This window comes from Seriola lalandi, unplaced genomic scaffold (assembly GCF_002814215.2).
Source record: "Seriola lalandi dorsalis isolate HSWRI2012SDOR001 ecotype SW California unplaced genomic scaffold, Sedor1 jcf7180002054443, whole genome shotgun sequence".
NCBI lineage: Eukaryota > Metazoa > Chordata > Actinopteri > Carangiformes > Carangidae > Seriola > Seriola lalandi.
Window position 1 is genome coordinate 1,111,249 of NW_019524996.1, and position 23,179 is coordinate 1,134,427.

Sequence of the window (23,179 nt, forward strand, 5' to 3'; positions counted from 1 at the left end):
CTGTGACCGACACTCAAACACCAGACACGACACCAAACCAAACAGCACCTGCTGAGGTAAAGGTTACATCTATGTCCAACTGCATTGCAGTAATTAAAATGAATTCTGTTGCTCCCTTCATCTTAATCAGTGCATATTATTTTGTAATGAAAGTGCCGTGTGGTTATCAGGATGAGCTGTTTGCTGGTAAACGGCATGTTCGGTCTTAAAGGTGCCATTTTGGATGAGAGACATTAAAAGCAATTGATTATATAAGCCACTAGTTCTGAGTGCAGAGAGTTTTTATTAGGCAGCTTCTTTTCAAAGGGAAAAGTGCATGATATTCTCTCTCTCTCTCTCTCTCTCTCTCTCTCTCTCTCTCTGCCAGCCCAACAGCTGCTTCTCCTTTGGCCAGCCTCCAAATGGATGACTGAGGAGAGTGAATGGGTTTTTAATTTCACTTATCACCGCTTTCTCTCTGGTTCCCCTCCCTCAACCTGCAGTGCCAACACTGTCAGATAGGAAGAGAACTTGGAGTGGGAGGAAGGGAAATAAACAGCATTTTGTGAACAGCACAAGAAAAGGATCTGAACATCAAACCTTCAAATTAAGTGGACATTGATTAGGCATGAGCTGAGATATTTGAAGAGTTTCATTGTTCTGTCTCTCCTCTTTCTGTTGGTTAATTAATCCTGATGGGTTTTAGTCAAGTACCACAGAGGAGGAGAGAGGGAACGAAGCGGTGATATTGTTCTGTTACTCCCAGAGCAGAGACCTCAGTCGTCGCTGTCTGTCTTTAAACTCCAAAACCCCAGACAGGTGCATTCAAGACACCTCAGGCAAGATGGCTGCTTCCTTAGCTATGGATGCTGCACATGAGCAAGCAGAAGCCCGCAGGCCGCCATGAAATCCTCCTCATGCTTCGACCTTTCTCATCTCACATTCACACCTTTATATTACCCGCGTGACCTCTCAATGAGGCATTACCGCATCATCAAATGAGAAAGGGGGCAAACCCCCCCCCCCCAAAAGCAGTGAAACTGTGGCTGGTAAAGAATGCTTATAAGCCAACGTCATTAAAATGAAAAGCTGTGGCTGCAAAGGTTGATAGGTCAGATCTTCTCATTACGAGAAATGATGGAGATGGGCAAAAAGGTAGCTCACACATTTATATTCATACACACACATAGTATCAAACTGTATATAACACTTTAAATTTCCTTCAGCTGTTGCCAGGGAAACCTTTCAATTAAATGTTTTTTCTCAGTCATTGTGATACTTTGAAACATGCCTGAAATATTGAAGAACCTCGCTGAGGACAACAAAGTACTAAAACGCAGAGGTGCAATGATAAATACGACGGAGTATTTAGACAACAGGTTGCAGCTGTGGCATGCAAATAAGGCTCATACGAGAGCTGCGTCTGAAATTCAGCAGACAGAAATTGTGACGCGTAAAGAGCGAGCAAGAACTCCTTGAGGATAGTTCCCTTACGCTCGAGACACATTAAAAACGACAGGCGAAGGCGGCTGTGAAACTTATACACAACTGGTGGGAAAAACCCCTGGATGCTTTAAACTGAGTGCCTGCGGCATGCAGTTGGCGTTTTGACACCCATCCTAAGTGAGACGGATTACACAGAGCCAGTTTGATTTGAATAACAAGCAATTTACTGGCTCAGATGTGATGCTGCAGAGGTGGAGGTCTCTGGAAGGAAGAGGCCGCAAGCTTCCATTACACCAGGTGTTGAGGGTTTAAAACATCCACTCGTGTTGGCCTACCTGTTCCAGCGTTGTCCAGCTGGGGGACGGAGGGGGTGGTGCGTCTGGACCTGGATCAACGCTCTGAGATCCCAGCACAGGTCAAGAGGTGTTATGGTGACTCTCAGCTCATTGGAGATGTGATGAGAAGCAGCGGAGCCCGTAACTCTTTCATAAGGCACTAAATGAAGGATAAATGGGACAATTAATGGGAGCTTACACAATGAAATAACATCGACCACCTCAACATGTCATAAAATTCACAAAAGTAGCATTTATTGCTCGGCCACTGCGTCTATACTGTAACTGGCATGACATTGTATTGCAAGGAGCTGTGATTGGGAACATGTGACAACTTGCATTCCTGCATTGCCACACAATTGAAATAGAAATATGGTAACACTCTGCACTCTCCACACTCAACATACAAATCCAGAGACAGGTTTATGGTTCTCCACGTGCTCACTTGCATCATTACCACAGTCTGTGTTAGTTTTCTTTGCAGTCACACGATCACAGTTTGGTTGTTTGGTTTAGGATTTTGTTTATTGTCACATTTTGACACCGTACTGTTTTGTTATTATTCTAAATGAGGCGCGCACATTTGGTTCACATCGTTCTCTCATTGTCAGTGTGGATAAGTTGAATGAATTCATTTCTCTTTGTGTTTGAGTTACCTGTCTGCTGCGTCAACCCTCCTTCCTGGTTTGGCCAAAAGAGGGTGGAGCCAGTTTAAATACAGAGGCCCAAGAAATGGACCAGACCAAGGGCTGTATCATCATGGGGGTGATGTTGTTTCTTTCTAGTGAGTTTTAGTTATTATCTGTGTTATTTTCCCCATTTTGTTCCTAATGAGCTGATCAGCCAGTTTATAAATGTCCCTCCTGTCTAATATTGTTAAGCCAATTAGTTGAGTTTTGTCCTGTTAGAAGTATTTTTTAATGCTTTTTGAGTAGATTTCTGTTTGGTTGACCTCTTTTAAAAGCCCTGTTATTTACCAAATTTCTTATTTTCATTCATCTGTATTTGTGACGTGTTTTTGGGTGTAAGTAAACCTGTGCTCACTTGTCCTTTGACTGCTTGGTCCCTAACTGTGCATTTAAATGTGTATTTTGTATTTGTTGGTTATCAGACTTTATGTTTTTTTAACTGCAGGAAGTTATATGGTTGTATGTAAGGTCTGTAAATATCATTCTTTGTTTTCAGGTCTCTGTTTGAAAAAGACAAAATGATTTTGATGAGGTTACCTAACCAGACGCACTAATTTATCCGTCGATGCGCAAACTTTCAAATAAATTGAACCTAGTAACTGCCAGCAGGAGCATCATATCGGGCAAAAATCACACATGATTGGCATTGAACAGCTGAGCTGCAGACACAGTTGCAATCACAAAGAAACTGGGAGGAGAATTTCAATCAAAAAGATGTCGTAGAGAGTCTATCTGCAATGTCAGATCTCAACATTAAACTGTTATAGGCTGGTTGCGTACCTCTGTAGAGACTTGGTGCAGTAGAAAACACACACACCTGAACCCTGGCAAGTGAATCCATACACGTCAACATGAGCAGGAGGAGACATCTGACAAAGCAGGCGAGGTGTGCCCTCTTGTGGAAAAACATCAACATCACAGTCCACATTTTACACATCAATTCCAACACCTTCATTCATTTCCCAGCTCAGCACCTTAGAAAACAAACAGGGAAAACCTACCACTAAGTTACAAACAGTATTCTCAGTAATAATCCATAAATAAATATAAAAACAGAAGCTTTGAGAACATAGACTTTATTCATTTCATATAAAAATGACACAAAAACTTAAAAAAAAAAAAAAAAAGAAAAAAAAAAGAAAAGTTGAACAGGTGCTTCAGGTAATCTTCACAGGGACATGAGCCAGCCTGCAGCACAGACATGATCTCACTAGGGAACACACCTTCACATTACCACCTCAACATGTTCACATCTCTACTGCCTCTGCTTCACATCTCGAGGCAGACCTGTACAGTGAACCACCAGCAGAGGCCGGGGTAAGCCCAGGACAAACCGCACCCTCTGCACTCCTCCTTCACTGCTTTTCCTTTCTTCCTACGTCCCCGACTCCTCCTTACACTCCTCATTTTTTTCCCCCTTTTCTCCTTCATATGGTTTTTCTTTTTCTTTCTTTTTTTTTTTTTTTTACCCCCAAACTTCATTCTGACCCTTCATGTCCCTGAGCCCACCTCCTCTGATTGGTTCCAGACATGCCACTGAGCTCTTCTTGCCGACTCAACATTCCACAGCTGGAGACTGCGCACACGCACGCACGCGCACACACGCACACACACACACACACACACACACACACACACACACTCTCTCTCCTATTTACTCCCTCTCCTCCTACCTTCCCCCTCTATCTTAGTCCAACTCAGGGAGCAAAAAAAAAAAAAAAAAAAAGGTTTTTTTTCACAGCAGCTCAGTGAAACACCAAAAGCCTCAGACTGAAACGGCTCCAAAGCATTCCTCTCTGAGCAGGACAGAAATGCACTCAGAGGCAAGAGCTGAAGGAAAAAGAAAAACGTTAGAGGAGGCAATGAAAAATCTGGTCATTATTATGCACAAATGTGAAATCTTACAAAAAAAAAAAAAAACGGCAGGTTTTCTCCTACGAAAAAGTGAATTCAGTTTTAAAACATTTTTTGGCTCTCATATATACAACACTGTCATTCACATGAGGGATGTTTTCCTTAGTGGGGCAATGAGAGGTTCAAGTGTTGGCAATTATCCCATAAAAGTAGGAAAGTTTCCAAATGTCCTTTACCAGTTAAAACACATAATGAAACCTGCATCATTAAAAAAAAGACAAGATGAGAGAAAAATACCCTGGTGATAAAACTTACAGGGAAGTTAATTGTGGTCCATAAAAATGATGAATCAGACAAATATCAAATTGCAAACCCTTTTTTCACGGCGCATACAAAGAAAATGACTGTCCTTAAAAAATGCTGAATCAGCTCCAGATGGTGGCATGAGGAGCCAAAAGAAACAAAAGTTAGGAATCACAGAGCAGCGCCGGCATCTTAAGGATAATGACTAAATGCAAAGGCAAGCACATGACTAAGATTGATTTAGACCAAGATAATAGTAGAAAGTGCCAGAATGTACACAGAGCCATACAAGCTCATTGGATGACAAACCTCAAGTCCTGCTGTACCAAAAAGACAATGGAGTCTATTTAAAGACCAGCTTTCAACACTAGGTTCTACTTATGTGCACAGTTTTAGTGTACTGCCCTCAGACGGTTTGAGGTCACTGGTCCCTGTCACCTTCCACACATTTCACATTTGGACTTCTCCCCCCCCCTCCGCTCGTCCGACAGCTGGTGCTGACGTGTCAGATCAGAGAGGAGGAGAGAGGCAGGCTCACAAAAAGCACACATGCATCATCAGTAACAGTTTTCTGCAGCTGCACAGATAATGACAAAAATCAATGGGAAGGACGTGAACGCAGCAATAAAAACAATAAAAAAACACACCTCACGGTCGGATTAATACTGTCATGGCAAAGAAAATCACAAAACTGAAAAAATGAATTTGGTCCTGAAGAAGACTGACTGTGTATGTAGAGGACAGAAACAAATGGTTTTAGTTAAAAGTTGATCTGTGGCTGTGATTGTCAGTTTTTTTTTTTTTTGCTTTATAAGTCTCTCAATCAAAATGGGAACAATGAAGGAAATATACACCAAGCAAAAATTTACTTTGGCACCAGGGAAGACAATGAGGAGTCATTTCATGAAACCGATTTTATGCTGAACTTTTCCAGCTGCGATAAAACTAAACTCCCAGTAGATCCATCTATGGCCTTCATGGATGCTTTCAGGGAAATGCTGTACATATGGAATGATCCGATTTGTCTGGAGAGAAATTTGTACAACTGTTAAGTCTTGGCAAAAGAGGTTTGAAAAAGCGGGGGATTCAATTTAAGAACTAAATATCTGCTGCGCTCTACACAGCCCTTCAGCACTTTAAAAATCTTTTTTTTTTTTGGTTTCAAAAGACACAGCTACAAAAAAAACAAAACATAAATGCCACAATGTGTTTCTGAGCCAGCACACTGAAATCAGCCTCTCCGGTGTCAGGTCGGGTCCAGTCTTGGGATGGTCAGCGCGTCTGTCCAGATGCAGCTCTGCTACTCTGGCTGCTCGTTCAGCTCCATGTCGGACACCAGGATGTTCTTCTCGGTTTGCTCGGTAAGGCTGGAGTTGGTGCGGCTGTAGCGGGCTCCTTCGTAGGACCCCCGTGACCCGACAGTTCGCCGACGGTACAAGTAGATCACACCGACGATCAGCACCACCAGCACCAGGCCCGTCACTATGACGACAATCAGGGTTGGTAGATGGTCGCCATCCGCTAGTTGTAGACAGAAGATAGAAATCTTGATTAGCATACATGCAGCTGATTCACTTTTGTGGTAAACATACATGATACGTTTCAAGTGCACACATTAACATGGCAGCTGATATTCACACTTACATGTTACAGCTGAGGTTTCAGCACCTGCAAACAGAAGAAGGGAGAGTGAATTAATCGCTTTTAATTGTACTTCCACTTCCCTAAACATTACAATCCATTCAAGGTTTTTCACTTCTCTATAAGCCAACATGGATCATTATCCTCAATGAACATTGTCAGCATACATGAAACCTTGAAAACAATTAAATTTTCTCTAGTTTCATTGCTGAATAGTTTGCACTCAAACTCAACAGACTCAAAAGACTCAATTCAAATGACTTGTGTGTGCTTACTGCGTGGCTGTTTGCAGATGACTCCGTGTGTGCGGTTTCTGCAGGAGCCCGGCTTCCACAGGCCGCTGTTGCTCTGGATCCAGAAGCAGGAATTAGGAGACAGAACAGAGAAGGCGAGGTCGTGCGCTTCCCAGTTGGTGTATGACATCTCTGTTTCCTCACTCCACACTAGACCTCTACCTGCAGCGGGAAAACAAGCACACACAGTCAGAGAAGTAAACAGTCTCTAGCAGGGTTTGAATTAGGTGGGATTGGGTAGGTCTGAGCCCCCTTGATTCAGACTCAGACCCCGGCAAAAGAGGTAAAAACAACAGTTTGAGGGGTTGAAACGTTGATATATTTTTCTGACCCGGAATTGTTAATATTACAATATATTTCCCATATTCATGCCTGAAAGAATCTTCTCATACAATTTCCGACACCTCTGAAGTGGACCATACCATTTCTTAACCTTGACGTTAGTTGAACACACATGTTCTCAAATCTCAGTCAACATGCATAGAGCAGACACTAGACAGTAGCAGTAGCTAACTATCTAGCTTGTTTAATACACTTTACTTACTCTTAATTAGTTTCTGAATTAGATTGTGTTAAGGATCTACAGATAAACGCTAATGTTAACCAGGTATGTTTCAGGGCATTTCACTCAAATTACGTAACAGTGTGATAATAATGCTGTTTAAATACATTTTTCCAAGATACTGCACCATTTATTTGACATGAGAGAAACTATCTAGCTCAGGTTTCCTCTCCTTAATTAATTCTTTCATGATTGGAAACATGGAAAATTATCTGCGAGCAGAGCAAGATAATTTTACTAAAACTGGCATCAAATTAATAAGTTTGGATTTAACTTTTTAAAAGTTCAAGGTTAGTAAGTCTGCTGCTGTGGAGAGAGATGGGAAGGACTGTGTGTGTGTGTGTGTGCGTGTGTGTGTGTGTATGCATGTGTGTGTGTGTGTGTGTGTGTGTGTGTGTGTGTGTGTGTGTGTGTGTGTGTGTGTGCGTGCATGCGTGCATGTGAGAGAGAGGCTGGACCTTTCACACTGATGCCCAGCCAAGCTCCATGTGCCTGTTCTGCATAGCTCTGGATGTGCTCCCACACAAATCCGTTCTCAGTCTCATCCAGGATAGAGAGAAGTTCTGCTCCCACTAGAGGAGAGAAAAAGAGAGAAACAGACAGAGATGGAACAAAACAGGATTGATCATGTAGCGAGATTCAGCAATGGTGCAGCAGGCTCAATGAAACACTTCTAAATTTAGACATATTGATGCATTTGGTCAATTGTGTTTGCAGTCGAGAAGGTCAGAAGTGTTTCAATTGGTTTTCAATTCAGTGTCATGAGCTGTACAAACCTGCAGCACAGCAGGAGTATCAGCACAGTCTGACCAGTGTAGGTGTGTGTACCTTTTTTACAGGACATGCGTGCATCCTGCTGCAGTTTAAGACTTTGCAGGTTGAAGGTGTAACAGTGGTTTCTGAAAGGCACCCACGACCACTCTCCCAGAGAGTGGGGGCAGATGCCAGGGTAGCTCCACTGGTGAACCACAGGCTCATCTGGCAGGGAGAACAACAACAGGGATTAACTCATTTTAATATAACTCCAAGATGAAACAGGGAAAATTAATGACGGAATATTAATGAAAGTTTAGGTTTTTACAAGATGTTTGTACACACCACAGCATTCTGCATGTGAATAACCGTCTGGTGAACATACAAACATGCTGTATATCGCTATTATACTGCACACACATACCACTAATCTGACAGATAGCAGCCTCCAGTTTAGCATCACAGGGCGTCATAGTCCACTGCCCAGTAGTAGTCATGTGACCGCATCCAGCCATCTGATTGGGCTCCCCATCTTTCCAGTTCGAATATGACACTTCCTCTTCTCCTAGCCAGGTGAAGCTCCGTCCCTGAAAACATAATAAAAATAATAAGTTGCACATCACTGCCTGATGTAGCCTGGAAAACACTGTTGTATTGTCACTGTTGTGATTCTAGTGATGAATTAAAGGTCCTATATTTTACACTTTCCCTGTGTTTTACTTGAGGTGATGATCCATAAAAAACATATTTGTTGTTTTAAGAACCAAAAACCATGAGTGTAGTTTCACATCTTCTCTCTCAGGCTTCTCTCGGGAGCTCTAGTAACAACAGCTCGGTGGTCTGACTGGTTTCTGAACGATCTAACAAAAATATAGCAGATTTCAAGTAAACACTCTGAGAAACCAAATCCTGCAAGGTTGGATGGTGGGTCCAGGTGGGCGGGGCTTCGAGCATGTGTGAGAGCCGTGACTGCTTTGTTATGACATCACAAAGTTACAGAAGTCCTGACAGCTCGTTTTAAGGGCTTAGTTTCTGAATACATTTCTCTGAGGACTGAGGGCCTTGATACTTTCACAGTATTAATATCAAACCTAGACCTGCTTTATAATCACAAAAAGACATGGACATCTTCAGTATGGGACCTTTAAAAAAAGCTATTCTGTAAGTTAATAGGCTCACTCCGTAGTTGTAGAGAGCAACCCAGGCTGGCCGGTGCAGGCTGTTGATCAGCAGCGTGAGGTAAGCCTGCTGGTAAGGATCCTTCACTGTGGCTAGAGTCCCATTCAAAGATTCGCACAGGTGCAGAGCGCCAGTCCAGTCCAGGCGCTTCTCCACCACCCGGTACGTCACTCCACCAAGATCCAGAGGCTTTGACAGGGAGGCAGGAATCAGGGTGGGTGCTGGGGGGAGACCTTGGTCTGACAACACAACAAATATTTAATCTAAGTCAACACACTACTGTTTGTGGTGCAAGAGATCTCCACTTTTAAAGCACACATTGTTGTGGTTGTAATTGAATGTCGCACCTTGATGCCTTTGACAAATGAAGCCATTGCTTTCCATCTCACAGGCACGGGAAGCCCACATGCCGGTATTCTTCTGTGGGTTCCCATGAATCATCACCACACAGTTTCCCTGAGAGGCGACAGTGACATCATCAGAACAGGAAGAAGATCGAGGACAACACCATGACATGAGTGGCGATTGGTGGGTGTTGTGAATACCCGGGTCTTGTTGTGGTGTGGTCCGCTGTTGTCGAGTGGCTCTCCAGGGGCCCAATTGGTGTAACTGAGTAGGCTAGTCTTGGCCCACTGGAAATGACCTTTAGAGTCTGAGGTCAAACCCACCCAAAGGTCAACACTGGCATTGTTGAGCAGGGTGGTGACAAAGGCTGTGAGGAGGAGAATCCATTGCATGACAGGCATGTGGGTTGAGAGACATATCAATATCAATAGGCAATCAATCCCTATGAAAATACAATGTAGTATAACACACTACTTCCATCTGATGCTGCTGACAGGGACAGATAAAACAAATTTACCTTCTAAATATAATTAGACCTAAAAAAAAAAAAAAAAAAAAGCAATCTACATTCAAGTGGAAAAGTAACTTCACAAACTTAAATTAGGTCAACCCTCAACCATCCACCCTCCACCCTCCCTCTACTTGTGACTGTATGCCAGCTGTAATCTGGTGTAATTACCTTGCTCCAGATGATTGGACACCACTGCCAGTACACCTCCCTGTGTCTCACATTTCAACTTGGATGCAGACCATGTGACCCGGTATGACTGATCAAACACCCTGAAACACTGCAGAAACAGCAGCACGGCACAGGTTAGGTTTGATCAGGTTGAGTTAAGACAGCAAAGGTTGCATGAAATAAAACCTTAGGTACTTACAGTTCAGTTCAGTCACTGCCTGTCTGGAACTGTTTATTTATTTGATGCACTTATAAAAACTTACATGTTAAATACACTATAAAAATCCTGGTGCGTTGTAGCTCTACCTTATGCTGATAGGAAGCCCATCCGTCCGGACAGCCTGCAGGTGGGTGGGGGGATGATGGTGTTGGAGGAATGGTCCCTGTGACATTCACTCTCTTGCAGATGTAGGGCAGGTCAGAGTGGCATTTTTGATCAGCCCAGTCCGCTGTTTGGAAGTAAAAAACACCAAGCTCACGTAAGTGCAATGCATTTGATTTAGTCTCTTGCAGCTGTCTTATTCCGCCTCTTTTTACCTTTGCTGGCGGACATCTGGACACATTTGCGATCACGGCTGAGTGGGTGGGGCCTCCCAAGAGCCCAGGACACGTAATTGAGCACAGAGTGGTCAGACCAGCGGAAACGGCCGTCGTTATCGTAGGTATGAAGCCCCAGCCACCAGTTGTCACCTTCCACTTTCTCCATCTGAACGTGGGAGGGTAACGGAACGAAAAAGCCTGTCATGACTACAGAGTCCTTTAAACATACAAGGCTTCTCTATAGAAAAGTAATACTGCATATTTGTACCAAAGTGTCACTGTAAATACACAGTAATACAATCCTAGACTGGAGTTACACAGCTTGGTTGCTATGCAGAACACAGACGCCACAATTAGTGCTGACTTTCACATACAAGTTTGTGCTTGTTGAGTATACTTCATGGCTTTCCCCAGATAAAGCTGGGCTGCTTGTTAAGACCATCGTAATCAATTGCATTTTTGGATTAAATCATTTTGATAAAGTGTTCAGTGCCTTGCGTAAAGTGTTGGCCAGGAAAGCCTCTTCCTCAGCTGAGTGGACGGAAGCCAGCGAAGACTCAAACCACGAGCAAATCCTCTGGGCCTGGTCCCAAGTGGTGCGGTGGTCAAAAAATTTATACTCAGCCTCCTGGAAGGCAATCCACTCTGGTGAACTGGTTCCTGACCAACCATGGTGAGACGTAAAAGGAAGGTTTTAATATATACACTCAGGAGATAATTTCAGTGTGTTGAGAGGTAAAGCTGAAAGCTAAGAAAATAACACCGACCTTCAGAGACTTCTGGTTCCTTCTCAACACTACCTAAAAAACACATAAACAGGGTAAAGGTGTATTAATGACATATAAATGCCCCAAACATGAGATATAGGTGGAAAAAGCACAAATTAGAAAATCAAAAACAGATGTAGAATTTAAGTATGTCCAGGACTAATGTACCAATCCAACCCACAGAACCTTTTAACACAGCCCAAAGAAAAGGTCCAGTGCAGTTGTACCTCTGGGGATCTTGCAGATCCAGTCTAACTCAGACTCGCAGTGCATGGCCAGCCAGGTCATAGTGCCCAAGTCTGCTGCAGCACACTGCCGAATGTTGTAGTAGTAGCGGCCAAAGTTCTGGTACGTGAACTGAGACACAAACAGAGATGAACAGATTCTGTTTCAAGCATTTTTGAAATTCAGAATCAGCTGGTACACAGTTAAGTTATAACTTTTGGACCAGGTATCATTTTCATTACTCACAGCCAGTCCGTCACTCCACTTCCAGCTGCCACCATTGTCCATCGGGTTCCTGCGGTTCAGTCCAATCCAAAACCAGTGCTGCTCATGGTCCTCAGATTCCCTGTGGAACACATCATCATCACCATCATCATCATCATCATCATCATCATCATCATCATCATCATCATCATTATCACCATCACCGTCAATATCACCATCATCACTATCATCATCATCATCATCACCATAACTACAACCATAACCATCATCATCACCATAACTACAACCATCATCATCATCATCATCATCATCACCATAACTATAACCATAACCATCATCATCACCATCACCATAACTACAACCATCATCATCATCATCATCATCACCATAACTACAACCATAACCATAACCACCATCATCATCGTCATCATCATCTTCATCATCATCATCATCATCATCATCATCATCATCACCATAACCATCATCTTCATCATCATTATCATCACCATAACTACAACCATAACCATCATCATCATCACCATAACTACAACCATAACCATCATCATCATCATCATCATCATCATCACCATAACTACAACCATAACCATCATCATCAGCATCATCATCACCATAACTACAACCATAACCATCATCATCACCACATATCAGCTGGTCAGAGGTGCACACCTACCCGAAGGCCTCATGGAGGATCTGCAGAATAAAGTGCTCCTCGTCAGGGCCACTGATGCTCAGCAGGTTGGCTCCATGTCTCTGGCAGAACAGGTGAGCCTGCAGCCAGCTCAGCTTCTGCTCCAGCTGGGGGAAATGAAACACCTGCACACAGGTAGTGCTGACATGTAATTATAGTCTAATTACAAATGGTGTAAAGCAAGCAGTCCTAGCATTACTATTACTGCTGTTCTTACCATTAGTAATAAAAAATTAGCATTCCTACTTTTTTTTTTAGGAATTACCATTCCTGAAAGCTATCCAGAACTAAAAGATGGCACTAAATGCTTGGTCAGAAAATTCTCCTTCTGCTTAAGCCAAATAAAACATGAAAATACCCACTGATTATCTTTAAAAATGTATCGCAGCAAGGCTGAAAACAGGACACTTAAGTCATGAGAAGTTGACATAAGAAGGCACAGGACAGCAAAGTAAAGTGTGACTGAAGTTAAAAAGACACTTCCAGCAGAGTGCTGATGGTGTGAGATGTTTCTGGGATGAACCTTGTAGCAGTAGCGTAGGTTAATGTTGCTCTTCCAGCCAGTGGGACAGGAGCCGCTGAGACTCGGGGTGGGCTGAGGGACGGGGGGCTCGGGGCTCAGAGACGTGTCCTGGTTCTGTCGGCAAATGAATTTCGCCTTCGATGACGCACACTCCCTCACCTCCCACAGACCTGTTGCGAAGCCTGTCACCATGGAAACACAGCCGCCGTGGACGTTGACTGAAATAGATACAGGGTGAAACGTAGGTGAGCGGAGAGAGAGGGAGAGAGAGAGAGAGAGAGAGAGAGAGGCTGCACTGATGAAATGTGTGGAAATAGATGATGATGATGATGTGGAGGAAGAGAAATGACTGCCCGGGCTCTATTCCTCGAAACTGCCTTATGTGTCATAGTTTCAAAAAATGTGTGTGTGTACTCCAGTGGAGGCTGGTGTGATGGACTCATTTTATTTCACTATATAAAAGATTTACAGATGAGATTTATAAAATGCTGCATGTAAGACCTTTAGATTCTTTTGTCCTTTTTTCTTCTTCCCCCTGAAACTTTATGTTACTGTCACAGGTTCATCCCCAAGACAGTAGGCTATAGTGAGTCTTTCTACTTCAACTCAGCCTCAGGTGCATTTTGGGGGATTATGAGTATGAGTACTAACAAGTGTCAATACTCGAAATAATGTCATATGACAAAAACCTTCAGAAAAAGTTAAAAAATGTCAGTGTTTAACCAGCCAACCCAACTAAAGTAAGATACTAGAGCTATAATCCGTACAGAGGTCAGGCAGTCCATATCTTTGGATCTATCGAGCCACAGGACTCGCCCCCACAACTGGGTTTTGAATATGTCTGAAGGTCTGGTTTAGAAATTATGGCTACTGTGAATCCAAAATCCACAATAGCCTACATTTCAAAAAGGAAAATCCTCCTGTTTGCTGCTTCATTCCTGTGCTGCTGCCGTGACAGTTTGTTGGAAGACAAAACTATGACACTTCCAGTAACCATCTCCTCAACAGGTCTAATTTTGATTCATTAACTAAAAAATCAGAACATAAGTCTGTTGTCTGGTTTTGACTGCTGCTGATAATTTTCTTACATAGTCAGATTGTCAGCCAGTCAAAGCTGCCATTGAGTCAAATCAGGACATTCAGGATGATGCTCTGAATCTGTGTTTATGCAAAAAAAAAAAAAAAAAAAGAAAAGAAACATCTGGGAACAATCCAGCTTCTTCTTTTCGGATTAAATCCAAAACTGGCTCTGGTTCAGAATACAACTCATGATTTGGGCAATTGAAAATCTCCAGCTATAGATTAGATGAAACTTTAATAATCCCCTCAGGGAAGTGAACTCATCATGGCAACAAGGACAAAGACATGGATACACAATGGAGGGAAGATACTGTAACAACCAATAAATAAAACACAATAAAAACGCTGTAATAGATATAAAAGAGTAGAGCAGAATCAGGTAGACCAAAATAAAAACCTTATGTACTTATGCAGTTTGAGCTCCAGGTGGTATTAAATCTGATTTCTCTTTCACTCAATAATTTACATCCATTAAAACTGACAAACCACAAACATGACAATCTATTTTTTTTTTTTTCTACCAATAAGTTACTTTCGTTCATTCACTAACTCATTTCAGCATGACGTGTCATGACCTACTTGGCTGGTCTCGATTCCAGTTGGTGTAAGACACTTCATCGCCGCTGAGCCACTGGAAAGAGCCGGGGTTGTTCTGCTCGCGGAGGCCGATCCAGAAGGAATCTCCAGAGCGATCGAACAACAGGCTGTTGGCGAAGGCCTGCTCGAACCTGTGAAGGTTTAAAGGGGCTTATAGGAGCGGTAGCAGTGACCGAACACGCTGTCATGTCTTTGAATTGCTGCAAGGGAACAGTTGTGAATGTGTGTGTGTGTGTGTGTGTGTGAAGGTATGTGTTTGTTGCTGCGCATTACCTATTTGTAATGGTAACAAGGGCGGCTCCATGGTCCTCACAGGATTTCTTGGCCTCATCAAAGGTGAGCAGATCTTCTCCCACCCAGTAACAAGCTGGACTGTGCCATTTCCAACCCTGAGAGGAGAGAAGGAGAGAGGGGAGGGGAGGGGGAGAAGAGAAGAGAAGAGAAGAGAAGAAAGGAGAAGAGAAGAGAAGAAAGGAGAAGAGAAGACAAGAAAGGAGAAGAGAGGAGAAGAAAGGAGAAGAGAAGAGAAGACAAGAAAGGAGAAGAGAAAAGAAGAAAGGAGAAGAGAAGAAAGGAGAAAAGAAGAGAAGAGAAGAAAGGAGAAGAGCAGACAAGAAAAGAAAAGAGAAGAGAAGACAAGAAAGGAGAAGAGAAAAGAAGAAAGGAGAGGAGAAGAGAAGACAAGGAGAAAAGAAGGGAACAGAAGAAAGGAGAAGAGCACACAAGAAAGGAGAAGAGAAAAAAGAGATGAAAAAAACCCTAAAAAAGAAACCTATGAAAGAGTGGAAATTTCTACCGAGGCTGAGCAACTCTTTAAATTTTCAAATTCAATCATTTGAAATCCGGATCCGTATGTGCATCAAAATACACATGAGAACATGCTCATGCAGATTGTCAGATAATGTTTTGTGTTTGGAGGGACGGCGCAAAATCTGCAGTGAGTCAGACTCATGACTCCTGGGTTAAACTGTGAAAATGTTTCAGTAACACCGCTCGCTTAGGCCAACAACAAACTGGAACAGTTCAGGGAAAATAGAGCATCAAATAACATAGAACTTTTTTTCAGGCGGAGGCATTATTCGTTCCACTTCAAACAGTAATCACTTTATTCCTCTGCCCTTAAACATCCACTAAATTTCAGTCGCATCTATGAAGCACTTTTAAACAAATTCTACTAACTAGCACAGACAAACAAGACCTGAAACTCCCTCGCAGAGGTATCTCAGAAAACAATCTATCAGTCAAAACAGAAAGAAGTCCGACTTTATCCCAGAGGGCAGAATAAAAAAAGAATCTATGCATGCAGAAGTAACTTTTCCTTGGCTTCAGTCCCTGCTGCCAGCTCATGTAGCGTAGTTGCGGATGTGTACAGACGCAGAGAGCAGCCAAATCACACAGGGTCACGAGGGGCGAGGTATTGCGCAAAAAATGACAAGTGCGAGACAGTTTGTATACAGCTCTGTGTGAATGAGCTCAACCTCTGGCTTTTTGCGCAACCACGTTTGGCATCGACGACGGAAACCAAAGCAATTAAACATGTAGGAGAGGCTTGATCCGTTGAAACTCACATCTCCTTAACATTCGTCTTTATTTTCTGTCTTACAGTCAAAACATGAAGCATCTGCTGACTGACAGCTTATTACCCTAACGTGACAATAATAGAAGTATTTCTCCTTGTGTGTGGTAATGTTATCAAATGCCACACCTGATTTCACCAGTATGACTATTCAACCACATACCCTCAATTTGCGTTTGTCAGAATCATCTGAAAACAAGTCTACTGCCATCGTATTTTACGTCTCTCTTGGTCAGATCAGTTGGTACGCGCCAAACTCGGTCACATGAACGGCTAATGCTCCTTGTACCCAAGGTAAAGTCTGAATTTGGGAAGACTGTATTTGGAGCCAATGCCCCAGACACATGGAAAAAGCTACAGAGCAGAAATGGATAGTTTTATAAGCTATCCACTTTTTAGGAACAACATCATAAACCTTCCCAAAACAGCATGCAGTTGTTTCAGCTGATGAGACTGTCTGCTGAGACTGTGTTTTATAATCTTGGCATCTTATATGTTTTAAATTTTCCTTGTGTATTATTTTTATTACAATTTTGTAATTTCATTGTTTGTTATTTAAAGTGTGTTGTAAAGTCTTTTTGGACTGTCTGTTCATGAATTGTTTTGGTTTTTTATGTACATTCAGGTCTCTCTTGGAAATGAGATTTCTATCTCAGTGGGATTCACCGGAGTAAATAAAGGTTAAATGGATATACTGAGTTTTCATAGTGGAAATATTCCCACAATTGAAGCTTCTTTTCTTGTATTAGCAAATCAGCCTCGTCTTTCCTCTAGAAAGTGCCTCCAAAATTTGTAATTTCCAATCCAAAAAACATCTGAACATCTGGCGTATCTCTATCTTCAAACAGTTAAATAATCACAAAAATGAAGACAGGATCCCAGAGAGTTCACATTTTCAATTATTTCAGCCCACACCCCCCTTGTGGCTGAGGGGCCTCAGCAGCTGCTTACACCCGAGGCTGCCACTGACATTAGCAATCAATGCTTTCTCATCCCGCTGTTTAATCACACATGAAGCAACCGATCACTATCTTTGGAAAGAGAAAGCAAAGAAAGTAGAGGGTGTGAGGAGTTGCTGCTCCAGTGAGTGAGTAAAATGGCAACATTACAGTAATGAGCAATCCATTAGGTTTTTTTGAGAGATGAGCTCAGCGCCGGATGGGGTAAATGGTTCGGGGGATTCGTGTGGTGTAACGTTGCTGAAACGGTCAGCGGGCTCTCTGACGCTGTTGTTTCACATGTTGCGTGAGAGTGAGATCATCTGCTCGAAACAAAGCCGCACTGCCACGGGGGCCCTGCAGCGTGTGCCAGGCCAAATGACCCCTGACACATTACCACCCATAATGCCTCCTCCCTCCTCCCACCTCCCACGGAGACGGGCTGAGATTCATTACACCAAACAAATGGTCCGTCCATACAGAGACGTTTGTTGAATGTAACAGCTGAGAACCAGCGAGACCCTCCACTTTCAGATCATTTGCATCGTAAATCAACGCACACGCAAAAATATAGCGGCGCTGAAGGGCACAGAGGCATACAGACACACACTATGATAATCCCCTGTGTCTCACACACTGTATATTTTCAGCAATGGTCAGGTAGGGACAGGTCAGGTATGAGAGGCTGTGTGGTTTCATTGGGAGAGAATTATGAAGTGTGAAATCAAAGAGCTGTGGATGGACCTTCCAGATGTGATTCAATTCCACATGTGGGTATGAGCATCGGGCGTGACATCGCATATTAATGCTGTTTGGACTGTGTACACTTGCTGAATGAAGATTAGAAAACATAATGTGTGTTGTGTTTACCTTGTTTTGGCCTTGGAAAACTATGTGTTAAGCCAAAAGAGAGAGAGTGTGTGTGTGTGTGTGTGTGTGTGTGTGTGTGTGTGTGTGTGTGTATGTCCAGAGCTGGGTGAGCGATGAAGGGGAGCTCTGGGAAAAGGGGGACAAAGATGAAGGAATGGCTGAAATATTTAGAATAATAATTATGCTTCCTGTAACACTACAGACCATCAGCCGCAGTAAGAGCACTGAAATGCAGCAGGAGATTTGAATATGAGTCTTTATGGCGTAAAAAAAGGTCAAGGGAAAAGTGAGGCACCGAATGCAACGAGAGAAAAGGAGTAATACTTGTTTGCAGTCTTGGTGCTGTGGCTTCCCGTCACTCTTTGTTCCTGGTTTCTTGCAGATGGAGGGCAGGGTCATATTGCAAGGGCTGTCGTCCCAGCGGCCCTCCTGCACATGTAAAGCAAGGCACAAACAGACAGAGAGAGAGAGCACAGCTGTTAAATATATACAAATGGAGGAGAATCGTTGACAGTGAGAGTCCTTTACTGTGAGGTGAACGAGGCCCTGGGGGCTTCGGGGGTCAGCTCGAGGGTGCGGGGGGGGGGATCACTCACAGATCCCCAGATGGAGACACAATCTTCTTGGGTGTTGCGGAAGTTATTGGGTTCAAAGGGGTGCCAGTAGGTGAAGATGACGGGTGTGTGGTCGGTCCACTGGAAGTCCATTTGCATGTCAGTGTCATGGAGCCCTATCCATAGTTGGTCGATGTCTGACAGAGGACACAGATTGGACAGTCGGGTTAGGAGGACAAGAAAGAAACAGTATCCAACTATGACCTTCATATAAAATTCTCACATTTTCCATCAGGTTCAATAATTAAGCTGGAGCTGGATCCATGACCTAAAAATTAGTTTCCTCACTTCATGTGCTGTTTTTCAGCTCAGGACAAGTCTGGTTTCCATGACAGCTGAGCTTGTTGTGAAGATATGGGCAAATAATGTAATGTAGGAAAACAGCTGGAAACCATCACTTAATACAGTTAATATTTATCAGTAAACATATCCAAATCTATCAGGAAACTTTTTTAGTTCCATTTTTTGGATATTGCACAGCTGAAATATTGGTGTGTTTGTTCCACTGAGCTTCATGTACAAACTGAACAAGAGAATTTAAAGAGCGCTGTGGTAGATTTGAGTGTGTGAACTTTTTGTGAACCTGCTGCACTTCAAAATCAGTTACATGCACTCCTGTTCTTTCTTTTTGTTCTTGGTTGAGCGTGATGTTTTCTTTTTTCCTCTACATTTATACAGAAAAACATCAAAATCCCCGTCGAGAGTATATCTGTGAAAATGTACATTCATTTATTCCTTTGATTCAACGATGAGTGGGAACCCCAGAGGCACAGGAAAAGAAAGCAGGTTAACAGAAGGCCAGTTTAAGGTTGAAATACGAGTTTGATGTGTCAGGAACAATGATTAAACAAAGACAAAGTGAATGATGAATATGATTTGTGAGGGTTTTCGTTTCATTTCTGGCTCCTGACAGCAGTGCAATTCAGAGGGAAAGTTACAGAACTATGAAAAAAAAAAAAAAAGAATAAATCACCTCTCTTCAAGTTGCGCAGGATGAACTCCAGCTCAGGCAGGGTGTGGATGCTGATCAGGTTGGCCTCCATCTTCTGACAGGTTTTCTGAGCTGTATCCCAATCAGTCTTCTCTGAAGTCAGCTTGTAGCAACCAGCCTGGAAGGCCTGCCAGCCCACATCACACTCATACTTCTCATCATCTGCCCACGAGTCTGTGGGAGCAAAAAGACAAAACCGTGTGGCACGACTGTAGCTGCTGTACTTCCCTTTGATGGACTATGGCCTGTACACTGACCTGTAGTGAAGGGGTCCAGAGTGGCATTGGGCCTCTTCTTACAGACATATGGCAGAGCAACAGAACAATCGCGGTTCTGCCAACGACCCGATGACTCAGTCCTGATCACGGCGCAGTTCTCCTCCTCAGCGTGGTTTGGCTGGTCTGAGGATGACAGTAAGAAATGTAAACCTCTACAGAACATCACTAATGTCAAGATGCCCTTGTTTGAGGCACTTAACCCCTCAAATATTCTGGTGGTCAACAGTAAAAGACTGTGGCTGCACTGGACGGCTGCCAAGTGTGTGTTTGAACTCCGAGCAGAGCGTTGCTAAAAATGAAGAAAGCGTGCTCATTCAGCCTTCTGTGGGAAATAAAAAAAATATCATGCTTCAAGTTTATAAAAGAAAGGGGGGGAAGGTTGATTTGGTTTTAAAGGCTAACCTTGCTCCCAGTTGAGATATTTAAGAGGCGAGGAGTCGGCCCACTGCCAGCCTCCGTTGATGTCCAGGTCATTGAGGCCGATCCACAAAGAAGCACTGTAGCCAGTCAGTAAACCTGCAACAGCAGCACAACACCTTCCTCAGATGCTATAAAACATGACATGAGCAAAGTCAGTCGGCTTTCTCTGTGTACAACACAAGGAAACACTCAATACTGTGCCTCCACTTACACCTCACAGCCTCTCCGGTCAGCCATGATTTGAACTGTCAACATGCGGCTGGGTAAATGGCAGAATAGTTGTGTATGAATTGCCTAAGCGTGGCCTGATATTGGCAGCGGGGGCACAACACCCCAGAAAATCAATTATTCCTGTTGGGAGAGTGAATGAGCAAACCAAACAGTCTGTGTTTGCCAGTAAGGCATTATGCTGCACAGCACATTTCAGTGCTATTGATTTTTCTTTTTTCTTTTTATTCGTCATAGGTAAGCTAAGAAACAAAGACTGTGACAGACATGGTAACATAGCCTCCTTTTTAAAGGTGTTATTGTGGAGTTTACTACAGTCACTGTTTCTGACATGAGAGCTGAGGCTGAATTTGAACCTATGAGACGAGTGTGAAAATCAAGCAACAACCTCCTGCTTTTGAGTTTTTTTGAATGTCATATTGCACCGCAGGAAAAAAGCAAAATCAAGCAGCACTTTCCAGGGCTGAGAAATCAAGCCGACACTGAAGTAACAAAAAACTGCAGTTCCTGGAATGGCCACTTGAGTCTGGCTCCAAACACGAGTCAATCCTCATAGACTCTGTTAAAATGTCCAACTTCACAGCAGAAATAAACATGTTTACAGCCGGGTACATACAACAGTTTAAACCTTCATAAAAATATAAACAGGTGAGTTAAAAATCCATCCTCCTCGTACAGTTGTGATGAAGGAGGAAATTAGCTATAGAGACCAAAAGTTATGTATAATTGAGGGTGTGTCGCTTTGAGTGACAGGTGGGTGAGCGTATGATTGCCACAAACTGGCATGCACCGAAGTCTCAGCTCCACACCGGCCCCACCTCTTTCCCGATTGTTGGATTAGTCGGGAGTTAGGGGCGGAGTCAGGCATTGCCAAAATGGCGTCCGTGGAGCAGCCCACTCTGAGCTTCAAAACCGCTCTTCAGAGTGATGCCCGGAGGCTACGTCCATCTTTATTTACAGTTAATGGTGAAAATCTCAAAATAAAGAAAAACCCTATTTTTTTTCTACCTTTGAACAGCAGTGTGTAAAGCAGTAGTTTAACTGTTTGCTCATTATTGATTGATTTGGGCTTGCTGCATGTTTCTGAGGCTTTATTTACTGATGTATTGTGTTCAGATAAACTGTGTCTATATACAGTGATTAAGTGTTATGTCGAGGACCAGTTAATAGGTAATAACAACCAGTGTAAATGATTATATGAAGACTTTATCACAACAGAAAAAAAAATGCATTTAAGTAGCTTCAGCAGGAGTGGACATCTCTTCACGTAAAAGTACATTGACTTTACCATTGATGTAGGTCTGCTCATGTAGCTTGGTGATGCTCAGCAGGTCTGCCCCCTGCTGCTGGCAACTGATCCGAGCCTCGCTCCATGACAGCGTAGCCTGGAAGTTAAACTGGTAACAGCTGTCTGTCAGCGGATCAGTATCCCAGAATGTCTCGCAGCCGCCGCCTGACAGTGAGGGGAAGAGAGAAAGATAAGGGGCCAGTTAGGCCAGAGGAGAACGCAGGAGGCAACAAGAGTTAAGTGGGAGGAAACTGTGGGGAGGCTGACTGAGTTTCTGGCAACGTTTCCAGTGAGCTGAGTGGTTTAAACAACACCGTGCTGAACTTGCAAAGTGATGACTCACTCTTGACCGGGCAAAACCCCCATCGCTCGTCCTTGCCATAGTCGAAGGTGGTGGCGCACCAGAGGTGACCATCCTCACGCCCGATGCTGGTGCAGCTGTGGAACCACTGGCCGTCATACAGGAAGGGCAGGTAGCAGGAGCGGCCGTGAGAGTTCCCCTGGATCGTATAGATCTCTGGCAAAGAGCAAAGAGAGGGGAGCCTTTAAACCCCCGCATGCGGCAGCAGAGCTGTGCCTGGCGTGTGTTGTCTAAAGTCAAGGCTGCACACTGCGCTGAACTCAAATACCTTATCTGTTTTCTCAGAAACTTGTGTAATCAAACAGAGGGTGGAAATAGAGGATGATGTTCCAGTCAAAACAACAAAGTCCAATAGTGGTCAGCAGAGGGAAGAGTAAACAAATAAAAACAGCTGTTATTAGGAAAACTACGTAACTTTTATGGTGAACTTTACGTGAAAACAGAATCAACAGCTATGGACTTAGAGAAAAACTGAAATGTTTATTCTCCAAAGCAAAGATGTTGAAGTGATAAAAAGCAGTTTTTAAGCCAGTTTAACTAATAATCTGTATCTGATTTCTGCAGTTTGACAAAATGCCCTGAGGTTGCCGTTCTACAGGAGTCTCTACTTTCCACCAGTCTAGTATGGTGTGAAGAAAAGGGCAACAGTGAGAGAGAGAGAGAGAGAAAGAGAGAGAGAGAGGGAGAGAGAGGGAGAGAGGGAGAGGCTGGATCTGTAGTGTTACCAAAACAAGTTAGGCCAATGGAAAGTAGGGCAGACATGTTAAACGAGTGAGGAAAAGATTTCTGAAGCTCCCTCCCTGACTTCCCTCTTCTCCACTCCACTGCTGTCTGGCTTCAGTGGAGCTGCTTCGCCGGCTGACTAATGTCAGAGGTATTCTCCTCTCCAGC

The 23,179-nt window shown here is 43.3% G+C and overlaps 1 protein-coding gene across 1 annotated transcript in view; it reads right to left on the reverse strand.

Moving 5' to 3' along the window:
• Positions 1 to 3,509: 3,509 nt before the first annotated feature.
• mrc2 (mannose receptor, C-type 2) overlaps positions 3,510 to 23,179 on the reverse strand; it is a 27,059-nt gene continuing 7,389 nt past the window's right edge. Inside the window, exons 3-29 of the mRNA XM_023410957.2 lie at positions 22,271 to 22,444; positions 21,928 to 22,092; positions 20,394 to 20,507; positions 19,971 to 20,114; positions 19,696 to 19,887; positions 18,705 to 18,859; positions 18,433 to 18,537; positions 14,998 to 15,113; positions 14,707 to 14,855; positions 13,048 to 13,265; positions 12,507 to 12,649; positions 11,837 to 11,936; positions 11,593 to 11,722; positions 11,366 to 11,398; positions 11,092 to 11,258; positions 10,596 to 10,764; positions 10,365 to 10,507; positions 10,059 to 10,167; positions 9,580 to 9,746; positions 9,382 to 9,490; positions 9,035 to 9,273; positions 8,280 to 8,442; positions 7,931 to 8,080; positions 7,561 to 7,674; positions 6,523 to 6,702; positions 6,251 to 6,274; positions 3,510 to 6,127 (exon numbers count right to left, since the gene is read on the reverse strand). Of these exons, the coding sequence (XP_023266725.1) occupies positions 5,907 to 6,127; positions 6,251 to 6,274; positions 6,523 to 6,702; positions 7,561 to 7,674; positions 7,931 to 8,080; positions 8,280 to 8,442; positions 9,035 to 9,273; positions 9,382 to 9,490; positions 9,580 to 9,746; positions 10,059 to 10,167; positions 10,365 to 10,507; positions 10,596 to 10,764; positions 11,092 to 11,258; positions 11,366 to 11,398; positions 11,593 to 11,722; positions 11,837 to 11,936; positions 12,507 to 12,649; positions 13,048 to 13,265; positions 14,707 to 14,855; positions 14,998 to 15,113; positions 18,433 to 18,537; positions 18,705 to 18,859; positions 19,696 to 19,887; positions 19,971 to 20,114; positions 20,394 to 20,507; positions 21,928 to 22,092; positions 22,271 to 22,444 (3,893 nt within the window). The 3' untranslated portion in view covers positions 3,510 to 5,906. The remainder of the gene's footprint in view (positions 6,128 to 6,250; positions 6,275 to 6,522; positions 6,703 to 7,560; positions 7,675 to 7,930; positions 8,081 to 8,279; positions 8,443 to 9,034; positions 9,274 to 9,381; positions 9,491 to 9,579; positions 9,747 to 10,058; positions 10,168 to 10,364; positions 10,508 to 10,595; positions 10,765 to 11,091; positions 11,259 to 11,365; positions 11,399 to 11,592; positions 11,723 to 11,836; positions 11,937 to 12,506; positions 12,650 to 13,047; positions 13,266 to 14,706; positions 14,856 to 14,997; positions 15,114 to 18,432; positions 18,538 to 18,704; positions 18,860 to 19,695; positions 19,888 to 19,970; positions 20,115 to 20,393; positions 20,508 to 21,927; positions 22,093 to 22,270; positions 22,445 to 23,179) is intronic.